At 43.8% G+C, this 12,638-nt stretch overlaps 1 protein-coding gene across 1 annotated transcript in view; it reads left to right on the top strand.

Moving 5' to 3' along the window:
- The window catches only part of prkg2 (protein kinase cGMP-dependent 2), a 24,769-nt gene extending 16,128 nt beyond the window's left edge, over window positions 1-8,641 (top strand). The window contains exons 7-13 of the mRNA XM_065962538.1: window positions 2,475-2,722; window positions 3,439-3,580; window positions 4,725-4,888; window positions 5,010-5,132; window positions 5,712-5,774; window positions 5,956-6,022; window positions 6,867-8,641. Coding sequence (XP_065818610.1) covers window positions 2,475-2,722; window positions 3,439-3,580; window positions 4,725-4,888; window positions 5,010-5,132; window positions 5,712-5,774; window positions 5,956-6,022; window positions 6,867-6,962 — 903 coding nt within the window. The 3' untranslated portion in view covers window positions 6,963-8,641. The remainder of the gene's footprint in view (window positions 1-2,474; window positions 2,723-3,438; window positions 3,581-4,724; window positions 4,889-5,009; window positions 5,133-5,711; window positions 5,775-5,955; window positions 6,023-6,866) is intronic.
- The last annotated feature ends 3,997 nt before the right edge of the window (window positions 8,642-12,638 follow it).

The following is a 12,638-nucleotide window of genomic DNA, read 5'->3' as shown; positions in this document are numbered from 1 at the left end:
CTCCTCTTCATCATCTTCTTCTTCCTCTTCATCCTCATCTTCCTCTTCCTCATCTTCATCCTCCTCTTCATCCTCCTCCTCCTCCTGTTCCTCCTCCTCATCTTCCTCCTCCTCCCCATCCTCCTCCTCTTCCTCTTCCTCCTCTTCATCCTCCTCCTCCTCTTCATCCTCCTCCTCCTCTTCCTCCTCCTCTTCCTCTTCATCATCTTCATCCTCCTCCTCTTCCTCCTCTTCATCCTCCTCCTCCTCCTCCTCTTCCTCTTCATCATCTTCATCCTCCTCCTCTTCCTCATCTTCATCTTCCTCCTCCTCTTCCTCCTCTTCATCATCTTCTTCTTCCTCTTCATCCTCATCTTCCTCTTCCTCATCTTCATCCTCCTCTTCATCCTCCTCCTCCTCCTCCTCTTCATCCTCCTCCTCCTCCTCCTCTTCATCCTCTTCCTCCTCCTCCTCTTCATCCTCTTCCTCCTCCTCTTCCTCTTCATCATCTTCATCCTCCTCCTCTTCCTCCTCTTCATCCTCCTCCTCCTCTTCATCCTCCTCCTCCTCTTCCTCTTCATCCTCCTCTTCATCCTCCTCCTCTTCATCCTCCTCCTCTTCTTCCTCCTCCTCCTCTTCCTCCTCCTCTTCATCCTCCTCCTCCTCTTCCTCCTCCTCTTCTTCCTCCTCCTCCTCTTCCTCTTCTTCCTCCTCCTCTTCTTCCTCCTCCTCCTCTTCCTCCTCCTCCTCCTCCTCTTCTTCCTCCTCCTCCTCCTCCTCTTCTTCCTCCTCCTCCTCTTCCTCCTCCTCTTCATCCTCCTCCTCCTCTTCCTCCTCCTCTTCTTCCTCCTCCTCCTCTTCCTCCTCCTCCTCCTCCTCTTCTTCCTCCTCTTCCTCCTCCTCGTCCTCTTCCTCTTCTTCCTCCTCTTCTTCTCCTCCTCCTCTTCCTCTTCTTCCTCCTCCTCCTCTTCTTCCTCCTCTTCTTCCTCCTCCTCTTCCTCCTCCTCCTCTTCTTCCTCCTCTTCTTCCTCCTCCTCTTCCTCCTCCTCCTCCTCTTCCTCTTCTTCCTCCTCCTCCTCTTCCTCCTCCTCCTCCTCCTCTTCTTCTTCTTCCTCCTCCTCCTCCTCCTCTTCCTCCTCCTCCTCCTCCTCCTCCTCTTCCTCCTCCTCCTCCTCCTCTTCCTCCTCCTCCTCCTCCTCTTCATCCTCCTCTTCCTCTACACCATCTCTATATTTCCTGGAGTTTCCGTCCTGTGGAGCAGCGAGGCTCTTATTGTTTTTTGATGAGATCACAGCGGCGTCCTCGAGCAGATGACGTCGTCTCCGTGGGGCAGAGCGGCTGAAATGTGGTTTATTATTTTTATGAATTATTACAGATTCTTCTCTGTCTTCAGCGAGACGACGATGATCTTATTTCACTTCATTCAGAGGATATGAAATCCATCGTTCAGCCTCTGAATCACACCTCCTGCTGTTCTCTTCCTCTTTCACCCGTTTGAAATGTCATCTGCTCTCATTTCTAATCTGTTCTCAAGAACTGTGGATCTGAACGGAGGAGCATGACGTCTGTTCTCAGCCTGATGTTGAAGCTTCACATCCTCGTCCCGTGTTAACAATCCACTCTGAAAACATTCCCACAGGGGTCAGTTATTATCTCACCACTGCAGGACTCACAGCTATGATTAGTGCAGGAATGGGACGTCGTAATAACACCCACTGTGTCTGCGTTGATTAATCAGAGCCTCCTGCTGAGTCTTTAAGACTTCATTACTTCTCCTCCTGCTGCGTTTCTACATTCACTTTATCACTTTAATGTTGTTTAATAGAAGAAGCCCGAGTGACGCCGCTTTGTCTCATAAGGAGCTAAAGTGGACAATTAACAGATTAAAGAACTGAACATCAAACAAGGAGGAAAGTCTTCATCTGTTAGGCAGGAAGTGACCAGAGGGAGAGCACAGGTGCTGACAGGAAGTGACCAGAGACAGAGCACAGGTGCTGACAGGAAATGACCAGAGGCAGAGCACAGGTGCTGACAGGAAGTGACCAGAGGCAGAGCACAGGTGCTGACAGGAAATGACCAGAGGCAGAGCACAGGTGCTGACAGGAAGTGACCAGAGGCAGAGCACAGGTGCTGACAGGAAGTGACCAGAGGCAGAGCACAGGTGCTGACAGGAAATGACCAGAGGCAGAGCACAGGTGCTGATAATCATCATCATTAAGTTAGTAGGTATTCATGAAAGAGCTGGGTCTTTAGCTTTTTCTTAAAGGTGCAGAGGGACTCTGCAGATCACATGGAGTTTGGAAGTTCATTCCACCACCGGGGGGCGACAGAAGAGAAGAGTCTAGTCAGAGACTTAGGACCCTGTTGTGAAGGTTGGATCAGACGCCTTTCATTGGCAGAGAGTAGTGGGGGGGGGGATGTAGACCTGGATGACAGAGTTAAAGTAAGGAGAAGACGTTTTGTAAGCGAGAAGCAGAGTTTAAAATTTGCTGTGTGCAGAAACTGGGAGCCGGTGGAGGGAGATGATAAATCATTTTATGGATAGACAAAAAAACAATGGGAATCGAGAGCGAGGGAAAACACTGAATAAAACAGGACAGATGGAGGTGGAATGGTTGAAGAGTATCCTGAAGTTGTGCTTCTCTTTCTGCAGACTGTACCGCACGTTTAAGGATAATAAATATGTGTACATGCTGCTGGAGGCCTGTCTGGGTGGAGAGGTGTGGAGTCTGCTCAGAGACAGGTAAGAGAGTAACACCCACACTGACACATGTTCTCTTTGTTTTCATGCTCCTTTAAATGTTTGAGCTTCAAACAGTCTTTATTTAAAATCTCACTAGAGAGGGGTTTATTTACATCCATGTAGAGAGGGAGGAGATGCAGCGTGTATCACTGAGACCTGTATGAGAAATCTCAGTCAGTCTCAAAGCTAACCAGTAAATAACAAACACAAGCTGCCTCACGTTCCTCTTTAAAGTCTTTATGTGATTTTTCACAATTAAATGTAGAAATCAAGTATCTCCTCTGAAAATAACTCTGTGAGTCATGACTGTCTACAATGGGTGTAACACCCGAGTCCCACTGTCTGTGATGTTTTCAGAGTTTTCAGAGTCCTAGCTTCACTTTGTTTACATCGCCGGGACGGCCGGCTGACTCCTCCCCTCATGTATAAAGTTGTTTAATTGAGGGACTAGAGAAAAGAAGAATAACATACTGTACTCACTGCTTAACTGTGTTTCTAGATCACACTCATTTCAGGTAAATTTACATGCAGTGTGAAGATACCAGCATAATAAAGATCGCTAGCATTAGCATGCTAACACAACAATGCAGCGCAAGTTGTTTTGGTTTCATGCTGGTGCTCAAGGGCGACATCTGCTGGATCAAAAAGTCACATATAAAGCCTTTAACAGTTTAAGATCTCAGCTTTAAGTTTGATTTCCTCTTTCTCGTCTTCAGGGGAAGTTTTGACGAACAGACGGCTAAATTCTGCGTGGGTTGTGTCACGGAAGCCTTCGATTACCTCCATCGAAAAGGTGTCCTCTACCGAGACCTGAAGCCCGAGAATCTGATGCTGGACACCGAAGGATACATCAAACTGGTGAGTGTCCAGTAAGAGACTGAAGGAACGCTGTGCAGAAACATTCAAACAACAGCTTAGCCAATCAGAGTCTGAATCTATTAACCAACCAAACGGCAACATGCCAACAGATCCACCTCATCTCCAGCAACAGGAAACATAAAACCCAGTTTTTTTTGTCGCTCAGGAAGTATGACACCGTTGTTGGAGCCGCCATGTTTGTTTTGCTGATAGGTCACTTGGCTGAGGCGGTGCCTGCACAGATAGTCGGTAACTGTCGGAGGCGTGTACATGCAGCAGTGTCCTGTTTTCTCTCAGAGTTCTCCAGTTAGCAAAATCTTGTTTCTCTAATTTAAGATAAGGGCTTATCCCGGTGTCTGGATCAAGAACTGGATCAAAACCGGGGTCCTGAAGTCCATGTGAACAAACTCGACGTCACAGAGCCCAAAAGTTCTCTTTCTACCTTCTTGGTTTGAAGAATAAATTGTTCACAAATGATCAAGCTAAACTTTCTCCTCAGAGGGTTTTAAGATCTTATCTCAGTGTGAAGTTCGTAAAGATGGTGGCTTTTAAAGAGGTCATATTCTGCCCTTTTTGGGGTTCGTATATTTAATCTATGTACCTACTTTTGTACGTTCACAATAGATAAAGTTAAAAAAAAGTGTCTGTTTTCATGTACTGCTCCTCCTTGCTCCCTCTACGCTCTGAGTCTGTCAGCTACACTCTGTTGAGCCCACACTGTTAGACCCCACGTGGGCCAAGTCTGCTCTGATTGGTCTGCCGATCCGCTCTGTCGTTATTAGTCAGTTGCTCAGCACGCTTCTCGGAAATTTCAACATGAGCTGCTGGGCTTGCCACAACGAGCCAATGGGCTTAGATCAGTGATCTCACACTGACATGACGCCGCACTGACACATTTTTATTGAAGGGGGCTAGAACCGAGCGTTACATGCAGCTAATGCTACAGCTAACAGGAGGACGTAGGAGAAGCTGCGTTTCCGTGGACTTTGAATTTTTGCACATAGATGTGACTAAACATGCACAGGACACTTGGAAAACACACTAAAGAGCATATAAAACCAGAAAAAGAAGAATATGGGACCTTTAAGTTCTCCAGCTGATGTTTCAAAGTGAATTGATCCGATGTTTCCTTTTTGAATCTCAGGTGGACTTTGGTTTCGCCAAGAAGATCCGCTGTGGGCAGAAGACGTGGACGTTCTGCGGGACGCCGGAGTACGTGGCTCCTGAGATCATCCTCAACAAAGGACACAACTTCAGCGTGGACTTCTGGTCTCTGGGCATCCTGGTGTTTGAGCTGCTCACAGGCAGGTGAGTCCTGGAGATCCAGATTTCAGTTTCTAAAAATCTCATTTACTCGTTGACTTGAAATGAGTTTTACTGCAAAGCTGATTTCCAAACTGACCTCAGCTGACGTTGTTTTTGTCCTTAGTCCTCCGTTCTCAGGCAGCGACCAGATGATGACGTACACGTTCATCCTGAAAGGCATCGAGAAGATGGACTTCCCCAAAAAGGTCACCAAGAGACCCGAGGACCTCATACGCAAACTGTGCAGGTAAAGATCACCGAGATGGAGTAACATTCAAACCAGTGTCAGCCGGCCATTAGAGGGTGCTAAGGTACCAACCAACCAAGGGCAAAGTAAATATTCTGTAGTTCTTGAGTTAAATGTTTAATCTGCAGTAACAATGTGGATTTAAAACGTTCTACGTGTCTAAAGTTACTGATTGGTGACGTTTTTAGACTCTAGCGTTTCGGGCCTCCATTGACTCTCATCATAAGTTGCACATGCTCAGTTGCTCCTCTTCCAAACAAGAGATGGGAGCTTTAATGAGGCAGGAAACACATTACACACCACCGCCCAAAAGGAGGCAGCAGAGGGACACGTCTCATGAGCTAGAACATAAAGAGCAAGTCATGCAGCGTCACTGGATCAGAGCATTGATTCTTTATACAGACCAATCAGAGCAGCAGACCAGACTAACATGAGTCAGCAGTTTTTTTAAGTTTGTCTTCACAGAGTTTAGAAAACATATACGTATGTCTGTAAGTACGAGTGAGTTTACCTTTGATTTGAACAAAGCCTACATGAAAAGTAAATTTCAGTAACTTTCCATGCTGCTCTGTTTTCCAGGAGAAACCCCGCGGAGCGTCTTGGCAACCTGAAGAACGGAATAACAGATATCAAGAAGCACAGGTGAGACGAGACTGAGTCAGTTTGTTGTTGATCTCATTTGGAAGTTTAGCTGAGTAAATTAGATCTGATTGAATATTGTTAATTTGGACCAAAGGTTCAACACGAACATGAACACACTTGAAACAAATTCAAAAGCCTCTTCTTGTAGTCTGAAATCTGTCTTCACTTTATGTTTCTGAAGGTGGTTTAATGGTTTTAACTGGGAGGGTCTGAAGGTCAGGACTCTTCTATCTCCACTGAAGAGAGAAGTAAGTTCATATATTTATACAAACCTGTAAGACGGAACCTTCAGACGGATCAGAATAAAACAAATGAATGTTGAAACATTTTCAAACCATTATAATGACATTTGGTTTTGGTTGCCATCTTGTTTTTTACTTTCAGAAGTGACCATAACTGATTGAGACGATTAAAGCTGGAGAGGAATGCTAAAATATCTGCTAATGCTAATGCTAACACTAGTTTGGTTCGGAAGGTTAATCTCTAAATTAACTTTAAACGCTAAATGCATGTTACATACGGACTCATTAGTTTCTCTGTATGACCAAATTCTAAACAAGACAATTTATAGGTGGCAATAGAAGCCACTTGTCAATCACAGGTAGCCCCGCCCCAAACTCCTCCCCCACTTTCTGGTCTCTGTGACTCTAAATGGGACCATAACTTACTGAATGAACATCATGTTGTGTTGAAGAAGACTTGAAACTAGAGATTAAGACCTCAGTCAGGAGGAGGAACATTTAATCAAAGACTTCTGTACAACCAGACGCCCCCTGCTGGCCATTAGAAAGAAGGAAACCAAAAGGCTCCGCCCACAGAAAATCACAGATGGCTTTGTACTTGTTAAGGTGAAAACAGTCAAAATGTGCATTAAAACCACCACTGCACTCTACGTGAATCTGGTATAACATTTGATTTCATGTTACATTACTGTATCGAGCAGTCTGGGAGCAGCTTTAATCCTTTATGTTCTCCCTCGTTCAAACGTTGGGTTGCTAGGTACTGTTTTAAAACAGATTTTTAAATCTAGTTGTTATCTTATAAAGTCTCTCACCTTTACCGCTCTCTCACCGTCCTCCTTCTTCCTAACAGCTCAGCGGACCCACAGATCACAGTTACTTCGACAGCTACCCCCCAGATGAAGATTCCCCCCCTGACGAGCTGTCTGGTTGGGACATGGACTTCTGAGACCTCCTGCTCTGTTCCTCCTTCGTTTTCCTTCCATTGCACAACAAAATCAAACAAAAACTCAAAGTGCATAGCGGGTTTTTGGACTTTCCTCCAGCTCTAGGCGGAAGCAGCTGCAAAAAGACAAAAACTTTGAGGAGCTGCTTGAAGATTCTCCTTTAAGTCGGACTGTGGAGGTGAAAAGGTCATTTTGGTAAAGTTGTCAGATTGGGAACAAAAGAACAACGTGCTTATAGTGGTAGAGTTGTGTTGATATGAAACGTTATGGCCTAACAACACGCAATGTGACTGAGCGGCAGCGACATAATCTTTGATTCAGCTTTGATATTTGACTCAGTTGTTGCACAGGCCTCCACAAATAAACCAAAGTACGACTAACAGTGAACAAGCTAACAGTCCAAGTTTGGTTCTTACAGACTCAGCTAGCTGCTAACTGTTGCTAACTTTCAAATAACATGTGGTTGTAAAAAGCGGAGCTCAGACTTGTTGGACGGTCTGTTAGTCCAATAAAGCTCACAGAGAGAGACAGATAGTCTGATATTTACATGAACAAATCTCCAAAAGGCTCCAACAGCACGGCCCAGAGGTTAAAGGTCAGTGACTGAATTAGCTGACAGCTAGCAGCTCCCACCTTTCACTGAAAGAGGCCACGCCCCCTAATTCTACATCCCTTTAAGCCTTAATATAATGTAAACAAGTGAGTTGTATAAACATTCAGCCCGTACAGTTGAAGAGAGAAATGAGCTCTAGAGACCCAAACTGTTTTTGTACCAGGATGTAAACATGTTTATTTTAACATAGAGCTCTATGGGGACTGGCTCACTGCAGGAGACAGACTCTAGTGGACACTGGAGGAACTGCAGCTGTAAAGTTAGACATTTTAACATAGAGCTCTATGGGGACTGGCTCACTGCAGGAGACAGACTCTTGAGGGACTGCTGTTTTTGGGACTTCTGTGTTGGCTTCATTTTTCAGCCTCCGTAAAGCTTTTTCAATCCAGCTCAGAATTTGTCTGCGGACAAAACCTTTAAGAACAGTTACAAACCTTAATCTGATTTTCCTAATGAGATTAAGACGTTTTTACATTCCTAAATAAATCCACGCCAAGATAATAATCTTTTACAGATACCTCTGAATATTTGTTCTCTGTGGCCCAGATGTGGTATAGTGTCTTATGCAGCTGCAGCAGTCTTTATTTCTCACAGCTGACAGAGTTTGTCAGTACATCTGCAAACTGGAGGGAGGAATAGAGGTGTGTGTGTGTGTGTGTGTGTGTGTGTGTGTGTGTGTGTGTGTGTGTGTGTGTGAGGAAATGTGTGTGGAGATGACTCTGCAAAAAGCCAAAAGAGTCTGTCGGAGAGGAAATTCTAGTGAACTGCTTCGACAGCATCCAACCACAAAGCACTGCTAACCCAAACACCAAACATTTGTGCCAACAGTGTGATCCCTGCAGTCGCTCCAACAGCAACAAAAAAACATGAACAGCTCTCAGGCGGAGAAACGGTGTGTGGCTGTCCCACAGGACGTCGTCTGACCTGCAGGATGATTTACATTCTCAAAGCCGTTTTTTAAGGAGAAGTTGTGTTTGGTCTGAGGGTGATGATCAAACTCAAGAGCGAGAGAGAGAGAGAGAGAGAGAGAGAGAGAGAGAGAGAGAGAGAGAGAGAGAGAGAGTGAGAGAGAGAGCAGGAAACCTCCTTAAACACACGAGTGAACGGTTACAGAGAAGCGACTGTGTGTAAATACTGTAAAACTGTAAAGCACAAGTAAAACAAACATACCGTTTATGCAATGAGTTCACTTTTTCATTACATACTCCTTAAAACTGGGCGAGTGTACTCTGTAAATATATATATATGTAAACATTGACAGGTGATTGTGTGTGTGTGTGTGTGTGTGTGTGTGTGTGTGTGTGAGGAGAAGCTGTGGCCTTAAGATTAAGATTTCAGGAAACAGCTGGGTGTCCAAATGAAAGAACGGCTGTGTCTGAAACCGCAGACTTTCATATTATTCACACTCAGCATGACGTCACATTGAGTTTGATCTGAAATCATTGTGTGCATTTTTATGTTTGTGAGAAATACTCGGATGATTACAAGATAGGCCCCACAATGCATTGCTGCTCTCAGACTGACCAATCGCAGACCTAGCCAGCAGCATGCATATTAAAGTAACCGTGCTGAAAAACAGTTGACATGTTGCCAAGTTGTATTAGTAATGAACGTTTGCATATTGTTGTTGATTATATTTATGGACCAACGGTCGGGTTAGCCTGATGCTAGCTCAACGAACGGAGCTCGGACCGGAAGTACGTGTGTTGCTAACGCCATGCTAACGGTCAGGTCAGTATCTATATTCTAAGTGTGTGGTAGGCAGTGTGTAGTTTGTGGTTTCGGACACAGCCAGTGAGTTTCTGTTTTACCAAACTCTGACTTTTGCAGCTGAATCAGATGATGATTGTTGTCGTTTCTTTTCTTATATTATGATGGCTGCATTTCTTGAACATGTTAATTTCTAAAACATTTAGTGTTTGTGACAGACAGAATCTTATAATTTGCTCAACAACATAAAGACAAATTATTAAAATGTTAAAACTCATAAAGAGTGGGGAGTTTGATTTGTTTTTGTTTTGTCGCCTCGACCGCAGCAGAAAGAATCGAACAGTCTGCACCCTCCTATTTAATCTATTGCAAGTTTAGTTGTTATCTGTCTAGGATAACTTTAAGATACCTGGGGTCTACAAATGTGTCCGGCCCCCCGGCACCTCCCAACAGATGAACTGTACATGTTTTTATGTAAATCATTTTTGGCAGTAAGTGAAAGTTGTTCACCAACACATCAGATGAACTGTCATGAGAGGCATTCTTTCCAGTTTTGCTAGAGGAAGGGGAAACACATTTCTTTAGTATTTTATCTTTCTTTGCTTGCTGCTTTTTGACTTTGAGAGTAATTCAGGTTGAAAAGAAATCCTCGACTCGTCTGCAGATACGTCTGCATACTTTATTCTTTTCTTTGAATGATCGGAGAGGAGGCTCGGAGCTCAGAGGGAGGAGACCTTTAAACAGCTCACCACACTTTCACATCAGAAGAGACAAATGTCCGTCACAGATATAAAAACCATCCACGTGTCAGAGCTCTGGCCCCTCCCACTTTTGTTCAGACCACACCTCTATAAGATATGCAACATACAGAAAATAAATAGATGCATGTTAAAGGTAATTTCCATATACAAATATATTTTATGAAGCTTATCATACAAGCGTTTCTTTTTTCACTGACGGCATCACATTTTACAAAATGAGACTGAACAGTGAAGTAAAGATCCTGAAAGTTGAAGTGTCTTTGGTTTTATCACTCCAGAAGACTCAACGTTTAAGACCGAGTCTCTGATGCAGCAGAGCAGACGCCTCCGATACCACTCGACACCAGTCACCAAGTCTGTGGCGATCAAAAGAATCCACTCGACAGCGTGGATTGATAAAATCTGTCTTGGCAAAAAATGATGACGCACAACCTGCAAAAAGTGTCAGTACAAAATTTAAAAAAGGTAAAAAATCTGACCCTAGATGTGGACGTGAAATAAACGCCTCTGAAATCTCAAAACAGTGAAATATTTGAAAAGTTCCTCTGGCGATAAAGCTTTTAAAGGAATAGACGTCATGTTCACGCGCTTAGAAACTTTGAACCATAAGAAAACGTTTCAGCTGCTTGGTTTGACTTTGACTGAGTCGCTCTGAACAGGCCGATACGGTGGCTGGGAAGTTCAAACCAAAAATGACAAAATGGAAAGTGTTTAAATTTTTGGACATTTTAATATTTTATAGACCAAAATTACAAAAGCAGACACACTTTAACAAAAGGACAAAACCAATTTACAAGATGAGAAACATTTTTATGAGCGCTGAGACACATTTACAATCGACAGAATCTTGCCGGAAATAGAATTGACCAAATGCTGGATGTATTTGGCCCTCTTATGGTGGAAGTAAGTAAAGCATATTAAGATCATAATTCATTCATTGGGCCGCAGTAGCTCAGTCTGTAGGGACTTAGGTTGGGAATCAGAAGGTTGCCAGTTCAAGTCCCGGCACGGACCAAGTGCGGAAATTGGCCTGGTAGCTGGAGAGATGCCAGTCCAGTTCCTGAGCACTGCCAAGGTGTCCTTGAGCAAGGCACCTAACCAGCTCAAGAGTGCCCACTGTGGGCTCTGAGACCTCTCCATTAGTGCATGTCCATAGGATACTGTTTGTGTGTGTGCATGTGTGTGTGCATGTGTGTGTATTTCAGCCTATGATTGTGTAGCATGTTTACTAGACAGAGTGTAAAAACGAATTTCCCCTCGCAGGATTAATAAAGTATGAATTATTTATTTATTATGTAGAACAGCTTCCCCAACTTACTATCAATAAGCCGTATCACCGTACGGCTCCACTGGTTCTGACGATGGATATCGCCGGAGAGGCAGTGGCGCAGTGCATGTTGGGATCATTGCGGCGAGTTTCGAGAAGGGCTCGAAATGGGTCCAAGGACTGCCCGGACAAGCCGCGCATTTATCAAATCAGCTGCATTCATTAAGGCTATGTCACCTATCGCGTAACCAACAGTTCCTGTAGAGATCCAGGAGAAAATCAGAACAAGCCCACTGGTACAAGCAACCAGTATGATGCTAATTAGCATGCCAACAAGCATGGTAAATATTCTGACCTTAACTTAAAGGGTTACCCAAATTTCTTACAGCCTTTCCGCCAAAACAAACTAATTAACCGCTCACTCAATCACTTCCGGGTAACTTCCGTGCATTTGGTACATTTCCAGCAAGATTCTGTTGTTTGTAAAATTATTTCACACCGTGTAAACTTGTTTTCCAAAATGTTTCAAGCCTTGTCAGTGTTTCACACTCTGTAAGTTAGTTTTGCACTTCCAAGCCACCGTAGCTGATGAATCAAGCCCAGACTTTTAGAAAAGTATAAATCAAACCCTTCAAAAGGCACCTCAAAGAGACAATAGAGTGTCATCAGCATACGGTCGAATCTTTACAAACAACACTGTACAAGTCTATAGAAAAAGAGTTGGTGCTATATTTGCTCTGAATAAATATTTTGTTTTATGAGTTGTGACATCAAGCGACCTTATGACCGACTCTATACAGTAATAATAAAGGCTTCTGCGACTGTAGGACAGAACAGTTCCACCTGATTATTTTATATATTATTAGTATAGTTCATAGCTTGTATTTGTTTTATTTTTTAAGCCACCATGAAGAACTTCGGCTTTGTGTGCTGTAAACTGCCTCGCCTGACTATCACCTGTAGGTGGCAGCAACAGGCGTTAAAATAACCATCAATAAAGAATTTCATCTTCTTCACATTGGTCTAGTTTGCTTTTGAAGGTCATATAGTGGCATCACTAAGTCATTTAAACACTCAGAGGGGTGATGTTGAGACTTTCAGCTTAATTAAAACAACTAGACGACATCTTATTAAAACCAAAGACTGTATTTAAGGTCCTGTGTTCTTAATGAACGTCAGATTTCGAACGTCGATTTTTTGGCCTCTGCCTTTTTTTGATCAGACAGCTGAAGAGACAGGAACAACAGGCAGCAAAGGGCTAAGGTCGGATTTGAACCCACGGCAGCTGCAACAAGGACTATAGCCTTCTTACAGGGCTACAGGGCTT

The sequence above is a fragment of the Labrus bergylta genome, chromosome 2 (genome assembly GCF_963930695.1).
Source record: "Labrus bergylta chromosome 2, fLabBer1.1, whole genome shotgun sequence".
Lineage (NCBI taxonomy): Eukaryota > Metazoa > Chordata > Actinopteri > Labriformes > Labridae > Labrus > Labrus bergylta.
The sequence above is the reverse complement of the archived record's forward strand: the minus strand, read 5'-3'. Positions and strand labels throughout refer to the sequence as shown.